The sequence below is a fragment of the Rana temporaria genome, chromosome 5, assembly GCF_905171775.1.
Source record: "Rana temporaria chromosome 5, aRanTem1.1, whole genome shotgun sequence".
In the NCBI taxonomy this organism is placed as follows: Eukaryota; Metazoa; Chordata; class Amphibia; order Anura; family Ranidae; genus Rana; species Rana temporaria.
Window position 1 is genome coordinate 172867028 of NC_053493.1, and position 18492 is coordinate 172885519.

Below are 18492 nucleotides of genomic sequence, written 5' to 3' on the forward strand. Positions count from 1 at the left end.
ATAAAAAAAATAAAAAATAAACATTTATAAAAAATAAAAAAAAGGGGGTTTGCCACATGGGGCCCTCTGAGCCCTTTAATTATAATTATATATATATATATATATATATATATATATATATATATATATAAAAAAAAGAAAAAAAAGAAATAAAATAAAGAAAAATTCGTATTTTTTATACAAAAAGGGGGGTTGCCATCCGGACCTCTGGGCCCCTTACAGGTGTACTGCCTGTACCCCCCTGATGGCGGCCCTGCCTGCATCTTTAGTGACTGAGAAGTCGCAGGAATCCTCTCATCCTCTGAGTCCTAAGACTGCACATGATCCTCATCTCCAGAGAGGGTTTTTCCCCACCTGAGAAGGCTCATCTGAAAAGAGAGCCAGAGCAGATGAAGGGGATCTACCCAGTTTTCTGCTATCTCTCAAGTAAGTTGCAACAATATTAGTAATCCTTCCTTCTAAGCCATCCAAAGCAACTTTTAAAGCATCCTCAGTGACGTATACAGGAGCTGCCATAGGAGAAGCTGCAAAACCAGACAGGGGCTCAGCCTGATAGCAGCCTCACAGGATGACAGAGGGGGATGGTAAACTGCCGGCAAGCTCAGAATCCTTAGCCGTACGCAGGGATTTTCTGGTGCCCCTTTTACTAGCCCTTGACCCTCTTCTCGGGGGGACATAGTCCTTACTGCAAAGCAAAGGTACTATCCACAAAATAAATGCAATCACTGTTGTACTATAGCCTTACAATACAGCCCACAGCTGTGTCCCTGCCGCTTACAGAAGGCTCTGGCGTGCTGGGCTTTTGAACCAGCCTCTTGGCGCCTGCACACAGCTCACTAGCAAGCACTTGGCCCTCCCCCATTCATGTCTCATTTGGACAGAAAAAGCGTGCTCCCGGCATGTGCGCACGCACGGCTGTCATGGCGGTGCCCAGGAGACGAGGAAGAGGGGGCAGAGCCTGCAGCGGAAAGAGGTGAGTGGTGTTTAAATCTGACCGACTTCACTGAGCTTGTATCCTGGATGGCTATGTAAGAAAACACCAGGTTTGTACTTACTCCCTCCAGTGGTGAGAACCAGGAAAGACATCCTACTTATAGAATATAATATACAAATAAAATTATCTTCTTACCTTATCCACGCCGAAGGAAAGCTACTAAAAGTATTTCCAGCTTTCACCGATCACCGCGGGCAAGTTGTGCCAACCTTCAGGTTTATCAAGGGTTCTATTAGAGAAAACCTCATACCTGGACCTGTAGAAGACTCTGCCAGAATCTTTTCCTGCCACAGATGTATTAGTACACCAAAGTCTGGATCCCAGACCTCCGCAGAGAGACATTACAGGCAAACCTTGTTTCTTCCTTACACAAGGCCCGGGTACCAACCATCTTAGGCTTTTGATATTGGCCCGAGGAATGGCTCCTAGGTCTCCGCAGCCAGACCATCAAAAGAGCATTTTTCTTCTTAGCACATGTTAAACGTGACCAACCACCTTAAACACTGGCGAAAAAACTGAGGTACTCTCCATTTGGGAGGGATTATATAGGGGAGGAACTCAATTTTAACTGGGTTTGCCAGTGTCCAATCACCTGTGGTGACTACATAACCCATTAAGTAATTAAGGCTCTGTGTCCCGTAACGTACAGAATATAACGGAGTACTAAGATTTGTAGGTAAAGTTGATCCAGGGTAAATCCGATTGCCTCTCGGGGGATCAGGAAGGATTTTTTTCCCCTGCTGTAGCAAATTGGATCATGCTCTGCTGGGGTTTTTTGCCTTCCTCTGGATCAACTGTGGGTATGGAGTTGGGTGTATAGGATTTTACTGTGTTTTTTATTTTGTTTTTTTATTTTTTGTGGTTGAACTGGATGGACTTGTGTCTTTTTTCAACCTGACTAACTATGTACACTATGGACTATGTACACTATGTATGATCAAGAAGTATGATTTGTGTGTAATTTGTAAATATCATGTAACGCAGTGTACTTATAGTGTACATCGTTTTGCAAATACGGTTTAGTGTGTAATTGACATACATTATGTAACCCTATCAATAAATGAATATTGCAGTTTAAACTACCTTTTTTGTTCAACATCCTCAGATCTATGTAAATACTCCTATAGTGATTAGATTGTATTCACATATACACTTAACCTAGTTAACATTATCTGAACAAAAAACAGACTCCTAGAGAATGAAAGGGTAAGGATCTGTAATACAAATAACACAAATGTAAAATTAATAAGTTAATAATCCAATCTATTTACCTTTCCTGCTGTAAAAAGGAAACTGACTATGATCTTAATATGAATTCCAACTGCAATGTTTTTTTAAGAGTAGGATGCCCTAGTTAGAAGTATTCTAATATTTCTAGACTAGGACACCAAGTGCTCATCTGCAGCTCCCTTAAAACCCGAGGCACCAATCCAGTGATGAGGATAGCATTAATATACCAAACAGTGATTTATCAAAGTATTGTAGCAATGCACCCAAATTTCGATACAATAATTAATTTGATTCAGCAAAAAATACATAAATAACAACACAGGTTTGATTGTTTTTATTGGAAAATGCCATTTCAATAATCATTTAAACTAATGGGGGCTTGCATTCCATTTGTAATTATTCAATTTTATTTGCCCTTGTTGTACAGAAAGTTCTTTGCAACATTACTTAAAATCAGTATAAGCAAAAAGACAACAAACATCCATAAGGTGCTTGTCTGCAAATATTCTGAATGTTTAAATAGCAGGTTATTACCACATATGTACAATATTTTTGCATTATCACTCAAACATAAATAAAACATTTACTTTTATTGCTACCTTTCTTAGCCAACTACCCACTTCATTGTCCCATCAAACATATCAGTGGGGGCAGAACTTGTATGGCCTAGGACATAACTTGGAATCCAGCCTTCAGCTGCAGGGCAATCATCGGTGGCAGCTCGGAACACCAGAAACATGCTCTGCTGGTTGCTTGCCAAAATTTGAACCACCTCTCCTTGGTAGACATTAATTTCATCCTCCTTCACTGCTGTGTAATCCCGTGTCACCAACATGGTGGAGATATTGCTACTGCTGCTACTTTCACTCTGGAGGAAAATATAAAAAAAAATATATGATCACTTATCTAAAAAACAGACTTATCCTGGTCATAGACATGCGATGATTGCCATGTCAGTGACCATCTTACATCTATGGCAATTTAGACTTACCCAAAAACTGGAAAATTCTTGGGAGAAAAGATTAATTGAACAGAATTTGTACAAAATATAGACAAGTATAAATAATATTTATGTGAAAAAAAGATGGTATGCTGGCAAGAGATATAGATTTGTTTTTAAAGATTTTGTAATTAGCTAGCTACAGAAAAGGTATATCAGGTATTATCAACAAACACAAGGAAAGCAGGTTTTTACAGTAATTGTGAAGAATCATCACACCATGAACACGTGTAAAGATTTGTGATTTTAATGTCAGTTTCATTATTTTTGTTGCCGTTTTACCCTTTTTAAACTCTCTGATTTGCAGGGAAAATAATAAATATAGCTGCTGTGACTATGCACATAGCAGGCATGAAATCACAGCTCAACTTGAACTGATTGAGATCCCATCAGTGCACATGTGCTCCACCAGCATCTGAGTGCATTATTCCTTATACGACTTAAAAGGAACCTCTGGGCTGCGCCTTAACCACCCCTCAAAATATTTGCTGGAAAAAAAAATGCCCCTTTCACACACTTAAATTCATACATATGAAAGAGATCAGCTTAATGTAAATAGTCTTATTAATGTGCATTATTATTATACGGGATTAATATAGCGACAAGAGTTTGTGCAGTGCGTTACAATATGAAGAAAGACAATACAGCAACAATACAATTCAATACAAGAGGGTTAGGAGGGCCCTGCTCCTGTGAGCTTACAATATAAAAAAAAAAAAAAAAAATAATAATGGTTCCTAGGCATAGTTTGTAATTACAGTATATACATACAGGGGAGGGGGGGGAGTAATACTTGCTCATTATAAATGCACACTATGCCTTCTGCTTAGTAATGGAGCTCAGTGATTGTGCTTTACTGGTCTTCCTTCCTTACTGCAAGTCTACTAGAATGGGTCTATGGGAATTGAATAATGAAATCTCTGCATTACCTAATGATTCAAAACTGCTATAAAGTTGCCAGTGGCAAGAAATTAAGTGATTTTTTTTCTCTATGGAAAAAGGGTAAGTTTTTGTTACTTAAAGAGGAACTGCAGTCTGCTCACATAATTTGTAATAAAAACATCTTTGCCATTCTGAAGCTTCCCTCCAACCACTTTGCATATTATTTTATATATACTGTGATTCTGTACTTGTCAAATCTCCCTCCATTGAGTCTGGCTGCAATCATTTTAACTGTGGGCAGCTGAAGTTGCTGCCTGTTCACTTCCTGGATTTACAGAGGCACACATCCAGCTCTGCAGCTCTCATTGGCCCTCTTATAACTCACCCACCCCCCTCCCTTCCTGGCAAACTCTCACAAGAGTGAGAGCTTTGCATGATGTCATAAGCCTAGGCTTATTTCCAGGCAAGAAACAGGAAATGGGCTGTATAAGGTATTTACTGGCAAAATTTATTTTTCTACTACCCAAAGTTAAAACAAGTGCAGAAGATTTAATAGATGGAAAGTTTACAAAATAACTGTAGTTACACTTTAATATGACACGATTGGGTGAAGCTGACACAGATTTTTTTTTTTTATTCCTATAAAACTAATATTGACAGGTGCACTTAAAACTTGACATTCTCTAAAATGCAAACTTCACGGGAATAAATAGAGCATGTTGGCACTATCAAATCACATTAAAGGGTCACTAAAGGAATTTTTTTTTGTTGCTGAAATGACTGTTTACATGGTATAGAGACATAATAGTTAACCGATTCCTTTTAAAAATGATTAAAATCATATAATGTGCCTGCAGTTGTTTGCTGTTGTTTCCTGGTTCTCTGATGTACAGAGCCAGAGAGCCAATAGAGGGCACTGATGGATTGTAAAACGAAACTGGATTGGTGCTGAGAAGTTTTAGACACACAGTAATCACACCTTCTTGATTAGTGACCACAGTGAGAAATCTCCCAGTACTGTGGTGATCAGGAAACAGACAACCAGGAAGTGTCCAGAACAGAGAGGAATTACAGCAACATCAAAGCAAAAACGAACAATGAGGACATGAAACCAGGACTGCAGTAAGGTAAAGGAAGCTATTTAGCTAAAAAAAAAATTCCTTTAGTGACCCTTTAATTCCAGTAAAAAAGTTACTTTTTGCCATTAACAACTTCTTTAAAAAAAAAAACTTTGGCATATACTATATCAAGCAGTCTTTAGCTACATGTTGGGTTGTGGGTCTTTCACAGTTTAGTGACCGCATAGTATGTTGTTTTAAATTAGCGTGATAGACCTGCAGTAAAATAGAATGAGTACCGTACAAGCCTGTACAGTACTGCCAGGCAGGAAACCTGCATATTTAGGAAGGCATAGGCTAATATAACTGCTCAGATACATTATTATTAGGTCTCATGCACACAGCACAGTTAAAAACCTCTTCTGAACGCTGGAAACTGACAGCTGATAACCGACAGTGAAAAATGTCAGTTTTACAGCTTTTACATACTGACTTTATGCAAGTTTAACAGCAGTTATTAGAATTTGAAGTTAGAAGCGTTTTTTACCCTGGGATCACACTAGTGCGATGCGGGAACAACACGATTCCAGTGCCAGTTCTCGCATCGCTCCTCTGGCCCAAGCAGTTCAAACTGCCTTCTGCGAACCACTGCTGATGTCATTAACGACACCCCCAGTTTAGTTCACAGATCGCAGTGGGAACTGTGAACTTGCACAGGAATCAGATCGCATAGGTGAGAACACCCATGCGATCCGATTCTAGTGTGGGGAAAAACAAGTCCCTGCACTATTATCTGTGCAAATCCAATGTGAGTTAAGCCATACAACTGTATGGCTGAACTCACATTGCTCAGACATCACATGTGATCGGCAACTCTGTGGCGTTGTCGGACTGGAACCTGACTGGACATCCTTGTAGCCTCCGAGACCACTTGGAGAGGCACAGCCGGATCACCCGAAGTTCCAGGACATTGATCGGCAGGCGGGATTCTTCCTGAGTCCAGCGACCCTGGGCCGACTGAACCACCGTCCACTGAAAAGGAAGAAACGACTTCCCTGACCGAAGGGTCAGGGAAGTCAGCCACCAAACCAGGGAGGTCCTGACCAGGTGGCTCACCCAGATTTGACAATCCAGGGACGATGGACACTTGTCCCAACGTGACAGAACTTCCCTCTGTAAAACTCGAGTGTGAAATTGAGCATATGGAACCGCCTCGAAGGAGGCTACCATGAGACCCAGGACTTGGAGCGACAACCATTTTTGGGATGTCAACAGCTGCACCGCAGCCCACAGTCTGCAGCTTTTCCACAGGGAGAAAAACTCTTGCCTCTGAGGAGGCCAGAATCAACCACCGGTTTTCTAGGCACCAAGACTTCTTAATGTTTAGCACCCAACCAAATTATGGAGAGCAGCGACCACAGAGCGAACCGATTCCATCCTGAACCTTTGCACCTTCACAAAGCAATTGAGAGCCTTGAGAACCAGGATTGGACGGACCCCCCTCCTTCTTTGGGACTACAAACAGATTTGAATAAAACCCCTGGAACCGTTCCTGCAATGGTACAGACACGATCACCCCACACAACCAGCAGATCCTGAACTGCCCCAAACAGGGCCTCCCAACGACTTGGAGGAAGCTGAAGGTTGGAGGGAAAAAAATCTGTTCGGAGGGCAAGAGAGAAACTCTATCTTGTACCCTGAGGAAACTACTTTGCAAACCCACCGGTCAGAGAGTAGAGACGTCCACCTAGCCGCAAATTCGTGAAGACGGCCCCTCACCCGTCTGGACGCAGATTTATCCGCAGGCTTGTTGGGCTTGTGAAACCAGGGACGCCTGTGTCCCTCAGCAGGCGCCTTAACGGCCTGGGAGTGCTTACCTGCAGCACCGGGCGGACGAAGAAACGTTTGTGAGCGGTGAAGGAGGGCCCCTGCCTACGGCGTGGCTCCTTATCCTTACTGGACTCCGGGAGCAGAGTGCTATTACCTCCCGTGGCATCTTTGATAATGTCATCTAGAGAGGCTCCAAAAAGCCTTTCACCCTTAAAAGGTAAATCCGCCAGGGCCTTCTGAGAAGATTGGTCCGCGGACCAACACTTTAGCCAGACCAGGCGGCGCAACACCACCGCAAGGGAATCTTGCAGACAAACACAGTCCGGGGGAACGTAATGTTCTTTTAACGCCTATTGCAACCATTTTTCCGATTCAGCAAGTGTCACTAGAGCCCTGGCCACAACAGGACGCACTTCTGACCCCACCATCATGAACAGGGAGCGGGCCACAGCCTCAGCCCTCCTGTCTGCGGGGTCCTTGAAGGCAGGAGCCCCTTCCACCGGAATTTGTCATCACCTTGTTCAGTCTGGACACAGGGGGGTCCACTGTCCAGGGAGAAGTTCATTTCTTCAGGAAATTCTTCTCAAAGGGGTAACAGACCGCTAAACATTTTGGGGCTGAAAAGACCTTCTGCGGCCGATCCCATTCCTTGTATAAGAGCTTATCCAGAAAAGGTACCCAAGGAAACACCTTAGCAGTGCGGGTCAGCTTACGGAAATCAAAAGGGACCGACATCTCTGTTGCCGTAGCCTCCATTTTTAAAGTATGCCGCACCACGGTGATAAGTGCTCCTACAAGCGCCCTATCATGCTCTGACCCCGACCCGAATCATCCTCACTGTCTGAATGGTCAAGGTCCGCATCCTCAGACACATCAGAACCAGGGCCGGGAGCAGTAACTGGGCCCAATTCTATGTCAGAGTTGTCCCCGGAAGATGGCGGGGCATTTTTTACCCCCCTTTTGCCCATCCGCCGCTTCCACCATGGCAACAAAGGCCTCCAGGACCGCCGACATAGCGTCCACAGATACAGCAGGTGCAGGGGAACCAGTTGTCAACTCAGGTATGTCTGGGGAAGACACCATGCTGACCCCTTCGCCTGGCACCCTTAGGGACGTAAGGAAAGATACACGGACCACAACAGCCGCCCTCCCTGTGTCACTGTCTCTCAGAAGTGTGCTGGAGCTGTTCGTGCCGTAAACATGACCACTAGAGGTAAAACTGTGAAGAAAAAAACACAAATATTAGGCAGCGAACACCCAGGGCCCCCGAAAGAGGACCCCCCGCACATGACAAGCGGACAGCACCCCCAGGAGAGCGGACCCACTGTGCAGCCCCCAGCCAGAGGGTGGAGCCCCCCCCAGGTGGACCCTCGGTACACGCAGCCAGCCTAGTTTACCAGAGCCTAGGAAAGGAAGGGTGAAGCCCCTATCGACCTTCCCGGGAGTGTCCAGCCGTGCCACCCTGCCGGAGCAGGGGTACGGCTACTTACCCGTCCTGCGTGGACTAGCTGAAGGCATTCGTGACAGACCCAACGTCCATGCGGTTATGGCATGGCTGTCGGCCCGGCACACTGTGACACAGACATATAGGCGTGCCCCGGAGCATATAGCTCACCAGACACCCCAGGAGCAATGGGGCTTGTTGTGGACGACCCAGCGCGTAGCTTAAGGTCGGCAGAACGCTCAATGGCCCGAGACTGGGGGGACTACAAGGATCTGATGTCCAGCCTGTCACCCAGTCGGCAGTTGATAGTAGATCTCAGGATTAAAATATAAATAAAAATTCTCCAGAACCCATGGGCCCACAGGGAGCCATGTCTTTCTCCTATGCTAGGCAGAAAAAAACTGAGCTTCTGCATGCAGGGAGAAGGGTTGTATCTAGAGGGACCGCCCCCTGGGCGGTACTGTACAGTTTTTGATGTGTGTTTAACACTTAACATGCTGTTTCTGCCTAGTCAATCTCCTAATAGAAGGCTAATACCCTACTGTTAAGATTGCTGCTGTGTCCGTCCATGAACGGAAGAGAAACAAGTATTAACCATAGGTGTTCGCACAGGGTGTACCAGGTGTGCCTGGGCACACCCTAATCACCCTGTGTGGCGCAGATTCCCTCCTGATATTTCACCAAAGACCCCTAATGGGGCTCCTAAATTTTTTTTACAACAAAAATGTAATTTTTTAAAAATAAAATAATAAAAAACAAAAACTACGGACACCATCTACTAGCCTAGTGACACCAGTCTCTGCCCTAATGACACCGTCCGCTGCTCTACTGACATCGTTAGTCTTATACACATACATATGTGTTTGAGCTTTGGGGTGCACACCTATGGTATTAACTAGGGTTGTCCCAATACCACTTTTTTCAGACAGAGTACAAGTACCAATACTTTTTTTCAAGTACTCGCCGATACCGATACTTTTTTTTTAATGTCATGTGACAGTATTTTTTTTTTTATTTTTTTTTTTACACAATTTAAATTTTTTGCTATTTTTTATTATTTATTGCAAAACAAAAATTATTAGCCCTGTTGGGGGGCTTTGGTGAGATATCAAGGGTCTTAACAGACCTCTGACATCTCCTCTTTAAGACAGAGAAAGGGACTAGGGACACAGATTTCCCAGTCCCTTTCTCTGCAGCCTCAGCTGAAATGAATGGGGAGAAGCTCCTCTCCATTCATAAACTGAAGCATCGTAAACACAGGTTACGATGTTTCAGTTATATGAATGGACAGAGTCAGTAATCACTGACTCCTTTCCATTCGGAAAAGGTAGGAGCCAGGTTTAGCGGCTCCTACCTCCGCTCTCCATCCTGACATATTGAGGGGGGGAGAGCGGCACGGAGGGGGAGCGGCATGGATGGGGAGAAGACAGCACGGAGGGGTAGAACACATCATAGGGGAGAGCGGCACGAAGGGGGAGCGGCATGGAGGGGGAGAACGGCACGGACGGGGAGAACACATCACGGGGGAGAGCAGCACGGAGGGGGGGGGGACATCACGGGGGGAGAGCGGCACAGACGGGGAGAAGACATCACGGGGAGAGCGGCACGGAGGGGGAGCAGCATGGACAGGTAGAAGACATCACGGGGGGAGAGCATCATGGGGGGAGAGCAGCACGGACTGGGAGAAGACATCAGGGGGGGAGAGCGGCACGGACGGGGAGAAGACATCACGGGGGGAGAGCGGCACGGACAGGGAGAAGACCTCACAGGGGGAAATCGGCACGGACGGGGAGAAGACATCACGGGGGGAGAGCGGCACGGAGGGGGAGCGGCATGGACGGGGAAAATACATCACGGGGGAAGAGCGGCACGGATGGGGAGAAGACATCACGGGGGGAGAGCGGCACGGATGGGGAGAAGACATCAGGGGGGGAGAGCGGCACGGACAAGACATCACGGGGGGGGGGGGGGAGAGCGGCACAAACGGGGAGAAGACATCACGGGGGAGAGCGGCACGGACGGGGAAAAGACATCACAGGGGGAACAAGACGGCACGGGGGAGAAGAGAAGACTTGTAACTCCCCCCACCACCAGATACCTGACTGTACAAGTATCGGGTGAAGCATCGGAGCATTTCCCCTGAATACAAGTACTCGGGAAATGCTTGGTATCGGTCCCGATACTAGTATCGGTATCGGAACATCCCTAGTATTAACTATTGCACCCATTCTGGGAGAGAAGACAGTGCTTTAACTATGGATTCTTTCTCTCTCTCTCTGTGTCGGTCTGTCCGTCTCTCTCTCTGCTTGTATCTCTGTGTGTGTGTGTCTCTCTCTCTCTCTCTCTGCCCGTCTCCCCTCCTTGCAGGAAACAGCAAGTGGTGAAAAATAGGATTTTTGTACTCACCGTAAAATCCCTTTCTCTGAGTTCATGGACGAACACAGCACTCTCATGACAAAGTGGGTATTCAGCCTTCAACCAGGAGAGGACTAGGCAGAAAACAGGTTAATGTTTACACACATCAAAAAAAATGTACGGTCCCTCTAGGTACAACCCCTCTCCCTGCACCATGCAGTTCAGTTCGTCAAAAAGCAGTACAAACATAAAAAGGAGGGGTGGGTGCTGTGTCTGTCCATGAACTCAGAGAAAGGTATTTTACGGCGAGTACAAAAATCCTATTTTCACTTTCGTTCATGGACGGACACAGCACTCTCGACAAAGTGGGACATCCCAAAGCAGTGTAAAAAAAACGAGGGGTGGGAACAGCATTAAAACAAACTTCACCCCACAAAAACCAGAGCTCCAGTTGCAAAATTTAAACAGCCGCCTGCAAAACCTTGCGGCCGAAGGAAGCATCTGAAGATGCACTCACATCAACCTTGTAAAATTTTGTGAAAGTGTGAACGGACGATCAAGTCGCCACCTTACACACCTGGGAAATGGATGCTTGGTGTTGGAAAGCCCAAGAGGCACCTATTGCCCTGGTCGAATGCGCCATGACAGGAAAGGGGGGCACCCGTCCCTTTAGGGCATAAGCCTGAATCACGATCTGCCTGATCCACCTAGAAATGGTGGATGACAAGACCGCCAGGCCCTTCTTAGGATCAGCTACCGAAACAAACAGTGAGTCAGACCTCTGTAACGGAGCAGTAGCCGACAGGTACACCAGCAGAGCCCGAACAACATCCAAGTAGTGCAACGCAGTTTCCTTTGGATGTGACGGGTTGAGGATACAAGGGCGAAAGTACAATGTCCTCATTGCGATGAAAAGCTGAAACGACCTTAGGATGAAAGAAAGGCTGCGGGCGCAGCACTACCTTATCCTTGTGAAAAAAAAAGAAACAGAGCCTTGCAGGACAAGGCCACCAACTCAGAAACACGTCCGACAGACGTAATAGCCACCAAGAAAACCACCTTCTGAGACAATGTCAACAAGGGAATCTCCCTAATGTTCTCGAACGGAGGCTTCTGAAGCGCGGAGAGGACCAGGTTCAGGTCCCACAGAGGAAGAGGACGACAAACCGGAGGTGCCACATGCCGAACCCCCTGCACAAACATACTCACTCGAGAGTGAGCCGCCAAGGGTCTCTGAAAAAAGACAGCTAAGGAAGAAATCTGCCCCTTAATCGTACTCAAATCAAGCCTTTCCACCACGCTGTAAGAACAGTAGGACCCTGGAAACCAAATCGGTACGTGGACTCCATCCCATCTCTTTCACACAGAGACTTAAGCCTTTCATGTGCGATGGTAAATCTTGCTGGAAGCCGATTTCCGCGCCCTCAAAATGGTAGAAATCACAGAATCTGACAGGCCTCGGTCCTTCAACACCTGGCTTTAAACAGCCAGGCCATTAAAACCAGCGACTGTAAGCAGGATGAAGAATGGGACCCTGCGACAGAAGGTCCTCTTGCAGCGGTAGACGCCATGGAACGTCCACCACCAGATGCACTAGGTCGGCGTACCAGGGATGCCGAGGCCAATCCGGAGCCACTAGGATCATTGGGATCCCTTCGACCTTCACCCTACGAAGCAGATGCAGAAGAAGTTTTAGAGGAGGGAAGGCATAAAGCAGCCGATACCGGCCCCACTGTGCCACCAACGCATCTGTCGCGTCTGCCCAGGGGTCCCTTGATCTGGCCACGAACGTCAATACCTTCCGATTGAGACGAGACGCAATGAGATCTAAGTCCGGCGTTGCCAATCTCTGGCAGATGAGGTGAAACACATCTGGGTGTAGAGACCATTCTTGCTGGCCCAGCATCTGACGACTCAGGTAGACTGTCTGAGTCTGAGTCTGTCTGCCAGTTTTCCACGCCCGGAATGTATACGGCCGACAGGGCCGGTACACTCCGTTCTGCCCACCTCAGGATGTGAGCGACCAACACTTTAGCCAGATCAAGCGGCGCAACACCACCGCATAAGACAGAGGCCCTGGACAGCAAAGGAATAGTATCCAAGTCAGACTCACAGACAAACTTGAGGCCCTGCACTAACTGGTCGGCCAAGGCCACCTCACCCGAAGGCGCCTGATAAGCCTTTAACCCCTGGAGCAGTATCTAAGCCCACTCAGTCAGAGTTTGAGACACCAGAGCCCCAGCCACCGCTGGACGCACTGCCAAGCCCACCTCCGTGTATAGGTAGCGGGCGATTGCCTCAGCCTTGTTGTCCGCAGGATCCTTGAAAGCAGGGGCCCCTTCCACTGGAATAGTGGTTACTTTGTTAAGTCTGGAGACCGGGGGGTCCACTACCGGAGGAGAGGTCCATTTCTTCAGCAAACGCTCCTCAAAGGGGTACCGGACTGCCACATTTTTGGGGCAGAGAAAATTGGCGACTTAAGAAGTCCGTCTGCCAATTCTCTATCCCTGGAATAAAGATTGCAGATATGCAAGGAACATGTTTATCTTCCCAAGATCAGAATCTGGTTCACCTCCCTCTGGGCAGCGTGACTTCTGGAGCATCCTTGGTGATTGATATAAGCAATATCTTCTATACAGAGCAAGCAGATCAGGTACATTATAGCACCTCTAGTGGCATATACAGGAAAAAAACCATGATGGCTCAAAAGAAGATTTACTGAATGAACCAAGTTCTACAGGTACCTCCACTTACCTTCGCTGCCGCAGGGCTCAGAAAACCATAGACAGCCCAATCTTCACCCATCACAGCGGGCATTGTCATTTAGACCTTCAGGGACTGGGTTCCTTAAGGATTTTCACTCCCCTGGGTATGTACCGCATCATGCCAGTCAAACATTTGGTGTTTGTTATAACCAAAGTGCTGGGTACCAGGATCCAGCCCTCCAAGGAGAGGCATTACAGGCAAAACCCTGTTCTTCTTAACCAAGGCCCGGGTACCATCCACTTTGGCCATGCAGGCACTTTAGATTGATCCGGTATGTAGCTTGCTTGACCCCGAGGGCCCTTTAGCGAAGCTTCTTGTAAGACATCCTCACCGTGACCACCACCTTAGACACTGACGAAAAAACTGAGGTACTCCCAGAATGGGATGGGTTATATAGGGGAGGGGACTTCCTGTCTTGGGCGTGCCAGTGTCCATTACCTGAAGGTAGGCCTATATACCCACATAGTTATTACTATGTCGCTCTGTGTCCCATGATGTACGAAAAAGAAATAAGAATTTAAACCTTTCATGACCAGGGGTCGTCAATACTTCAATGCCCAGGCCAAAATTTTGCAGTTTACATGTGCCTTGGTCACTATAATTTCCCTATCTAAAAAAAAATATTTATGCTGTCGTTAAAGAACATGATCACTTTTGGTACATTGTTTTAATTAATTCCCGGTCAGATTTTTATTATGCAATGCAAAAAATAAATTATTTGCCACTTTAACAGCATATATTATCTTTAAAGATTTTTTTTTGATTTACAGGTGCACTTAACCTTTAACCACTTAAGGACCGCCTCCTGCAGCCGGCAGAATGGCACGGCTAGGCACATGTACGTACAGGTACATCCTGTACTAGTACCCAGCCGTGGGTCGCGGGCGCGCTCCTGCGACCCGGTCCGAAGCTCCGTGACCGGGACCCGATCACCGCTGGAGTCCCGCGTTCGGTCCCCGGAGCTGAAGAACGGGGAGAGCTGTGTGTAAACACGGCTTCCCCGTTCTTCACTGTGGCGGCAGCATCGATCGCGTCATCCTTTAGGGGACACAATCGATGACGTCACACCTACAGCCACACCCCCCTACAGTTGTAAACACACTTCAGGGAACACACAACCCCAACAGCGCCCCCTGTGGTTAACTCCCAAACTGCAATTGTCATTTTCACAATAAACAAGGCATTTTAAATGCATTTTTTGCTGTGAAAATGACAATGGTCCCAAAAATGTGTCAAAATTGTCCGAAGTGTCTGCCATAATGTCGCAGTCACGAAAAAAATCGCTGATCGGCACCATTAGTAGTAAAAAAATAATAATGAATAAAAATGCAATAAAACTATCCCCTATTTTGTAAACGCTATAAATTTTGCGCAAACCAACCGATAAACGCTTATTGCGGCCTAAACTGAGAATTTTTTTTTTCATATATATATATTTTTGGGGGATATTTATTATAGCAAAAAATATTGCATTTTTTTAAAATTGTCGCTCTATTTTTGTTTATAGCGCAAAAAATAAAAACCGCAGAGGTGATCAAATACCACCAAAAGAAAGCTCTATTTGTGGGAAAAAAAGGACGCCAAGTTTGTTTGGAAGCCACGTCGCACGACCGCGCAATTGTCAGTTAAAGCGACGCAGTGCCGAATCGCAAAAAGGGGCAAGGTCCTTTAGCTGCATTTTGGTCCAGGTCTTAAGTGGTTAAAAACGGAAGCCAGCTAACTTCTTCTGTGAGAGGCACAATAATAGTTTAGCTAGCTGGTGCTGGCCTGATTGTGAACAATGTCATTATTACTATGACACAATAGTGATCACATGATTGGGTATCATGGTAATTGGCTCCTGATCACTATATCTGACAGCGCAGCTGTCAGATACAGCACTATACCAGGTCTACAGCTGTTTATAAACCTTTCCCCAGTTTGATGCGTCATGATGCAGATTTTTTATCTACAGATGGCAGGAGGGAAGAGGTTACATTAACACACCAATGAAAATATTTATATTATGCTGATCTCCTCCAAGTATAAAAAAAAAAAAATATATGTTCCCATTAAGAGCCTAAACACGATCTCTGTTTCCACACACTTTGTAGATAATTTTAATATAAATATATATATATATATATATATATATACATAGAGGGTGTGCAAGAGTGTGACATATTTCATCTAAACTTACCCAGATTTGCCTTTGGCCCCTTTCACACTGCTGCGTGATTTTACCGCGATTTCAGACTATGCCTGTGTAAACTTGAGGTCTACGGACCTAAACTCTCATCAAAGTCGGACCAAAGTAGTCCAGGGACGACTCTAAAGTCGATGTGACTTGAAGTTGCACAGATATGAATGATTATCATTGGGAATCCAGGGGTATGACTTGTCATGCCACACTGATGTCCAAAGTCGCAGGAAAAGTTACACAAGTGTGAAAGGGGCCTTTGTGTCTATTTATATATTCAGTACACTCTACTGTGTGTAAAAATAATATGCAATTGTTTATTATTTATCAGATGTAAAGTGTAAAACAGAGAAGGTAGATTATTAGTAATCTATATTACGTTTGGAAGATGTCCAGAAGGCAAAGAAGAGGGTTTCACATGTTTCTAAATAAACATATGAAGTAAAGAACCAAACCAGTGATTATTTCACAGAAGAAAAAGCATTTTGGAGCTGGAGGTTAGTAATTCAATGATGTAAGGAGCACGCCAGGAGCAGGATAGGTTTGGAGAACTTGCAGAAAGAGCGCTCTTCTTACCCCATTACTCTGAGTGGATTGAACTGATTGCTCACTGGTTGAGGAGCATGTGCTGAGACGGTCTGAATCCTTGTGTGTGGACTGACGAAGACCTTTGTGTTGCAGGGTATCACCAGGAAAAGTAATTGAACCAGAACGACTAGCTGAGGATACTTGTACTGAGCTCCAAAAAGAGCCTTTAAGAAAAGGGTTGCTGGATGTAGTAGAGTCCTTGCCAAAAGACAATGGAAAGTTAAATGAACTATGGGAGTTAAAAGATGCTGTAGCATTATTCATTTTCTTCGCTAATGCAAGCCGACATTCCTCAGTGTTCTCACAGAACTTTCTCTGAAGGCCATTTGCTAATCCACTGGTAAGTTTCTTGCTGCCATCAAATGTCCTTATTTCAGATAAACATCCTTTATTACAGACGCTTGTCTCTGAACCTGAAAGAACTTTGTCTGCAATAGAAGGTGTAAGGTCTAAAGAGTAGCTTAGTGGTGACACTGAAGCGCTACGAACAAACATACCTGACAATTTGTCTGCCTCTGCTATTGCAGAAGACGAAACCAGAGCAGGTGAGTGATGTCTGACAGGCTGGGGAATTCGGGAAGGCCTACTTCGACCAGAGGTACTTAGTCCACTAGTGCAGGTAGGTCCACTGGTGGATGGGATATTACCGCTATTGCTTCCACCCATTTGGTTTCTGTGGTATTCCCCTGGTGATGTCAAGGCTAAAAGACAGAAGAGCAACAATAAATAGTATTGCAGATTGCGTATTTAACCAGTTCCAGTAAAATTGAAACCTTATACCAAGAAACAGTTTTTACAGGTTTGGTGGATTACTTCACTGCACAAGTGTTTTTTCCCCTCTTTGTAAGCCAACTGTATTCTCGTTTTTTTCCCCCCACAGCTGGTACTACTGCATTTTTAATACAAACATTATTTCTTCTATGTGTGCTTTAATTGAAGGCACTTAAAGTATATGTTGTCAAAATAACAATGACACAGTGATTAAGAATTGAAGGTGTTGATTTTAAGTTTCAGTGTTACTGGTTTTCGAAAGACGATAATTGCAGGGGTACTAGCAAATTAGTAATATATAAAAGACCCCCTAAAGTTTTCCACGGATTATTAAACCGCATACACCATTTTAGAACCATACAACTATTAGACTTGGTTCAATTTACTTTATGCATAAAATGGTCATATTCAATTAGTATGTATAGAGGGGTGTAAATAAAGGCCTGCAGAACACCCACTCAGCGCCAAATCAAACCCACAGATCCCTAAGCAGCACCAACAGAGACAAGAATAGTAAAATAAATAAGAATAAAACAGTTCAGTCCCTGTAGTATTAAAATACACAAAACAGTGCTAAAAAATCAATAATGATAGACTTGTGGTAAAAACCACTGAATAAAGAAAGTCTTAGATGTAGTCAAAGTGATGTAAACAATCCAAAGTACTGAATGTTGTCTCAGTAGTGGTAATCCTAGCATGCACCTTCCACCAGGGAAAACAATGATCTCAATCCACCACGTGATGCACTCTCCCCAAGGGGTTTAAACTCACCAGAAGACTGAAAAATCAGAGCCTTAAGTAAGCGAATACATCAGCCACTTTGTCATGGACCATCACCAGCAGGCGGGGGACAGCAATATAGTGTAATCCTGTTTATTAATACAAAGTAGCCCATACACTGAAAGCCCCCTTAAACCTATCTACGTACATCAAATCACAATAAAATGAGCATAAAAGTGACCCCAGAGGGCGCTATCACCAGATCCAGACATCCATGGAGAGCAAGGGAATCCTTGCAGACACCATAGCAGCTTCCTAGTTTGGAGAACGGAGTGGGTGAAGCGCACACGTCACTTCCGGGTTAGCGGGGATGTCGTGGGTCACGCTCTGACCCAGCGTTTTGTCTAACGATTTCAACAGAGAGCATGTTTCTCTCTGTTGAAGTCGTTAGACGAAGCGCCACGTCAGAGCGTGACCCACGCTGTCCCCACCTGCTGGTGATGGTCCGTGACAAAGTGGCTGATGTATTCGCTTACTTAACCACTTGCTTACTGGGCACATATACCCCCCTCCTGCCCAGGTGAAATTTCAGCTTCCGGCACTGCGTCGCTTTAACGGACAATTGCACGGTCGTGCGACGTGGCTCCCAAACACAATAACGTCCTTTTTTTCTTA

The 18492-nt window shown here is 45.3% G+C and overlaps 1 protein-coding gene across 6 annotated transcripts in view; it reads right to left on the minus strand.

The window, feature by feature from the left end:
- Window positions 1–2543: 2543 nt before the first annotated feature.
- Window positions 2544–18492, minus strand: part of TRIO (trio Rho guanine nucleotide exchange factor) — a 1129982-nt gene continuing 1114033 nt past the window's right edge. For 4 of the 6 annotated variants that reach the window (XM_040353401.1, XM_040353397.1, XM_040353396.1 and 1 more), the window contains 2 exons: window positions 16315–17027; window positions 2544–3092 (listed from right to left, as the gene is read on the minus strand). In XM_040353401.1, coding sequence (XP_040209335.1) covers window positions 2829–3092; window positions 16315–17027 — 977 coding nt within the window. In that variant the 3' untranslated portion in view covers window positions 2544–2828. The remainder of the gene's footprint in view (window positions 3093–16314; window positions 17028–18492) is intronic. The other 2 variants (XM_040353399.1, XM_040353400.1) reach the window with 2 other exon arrangements.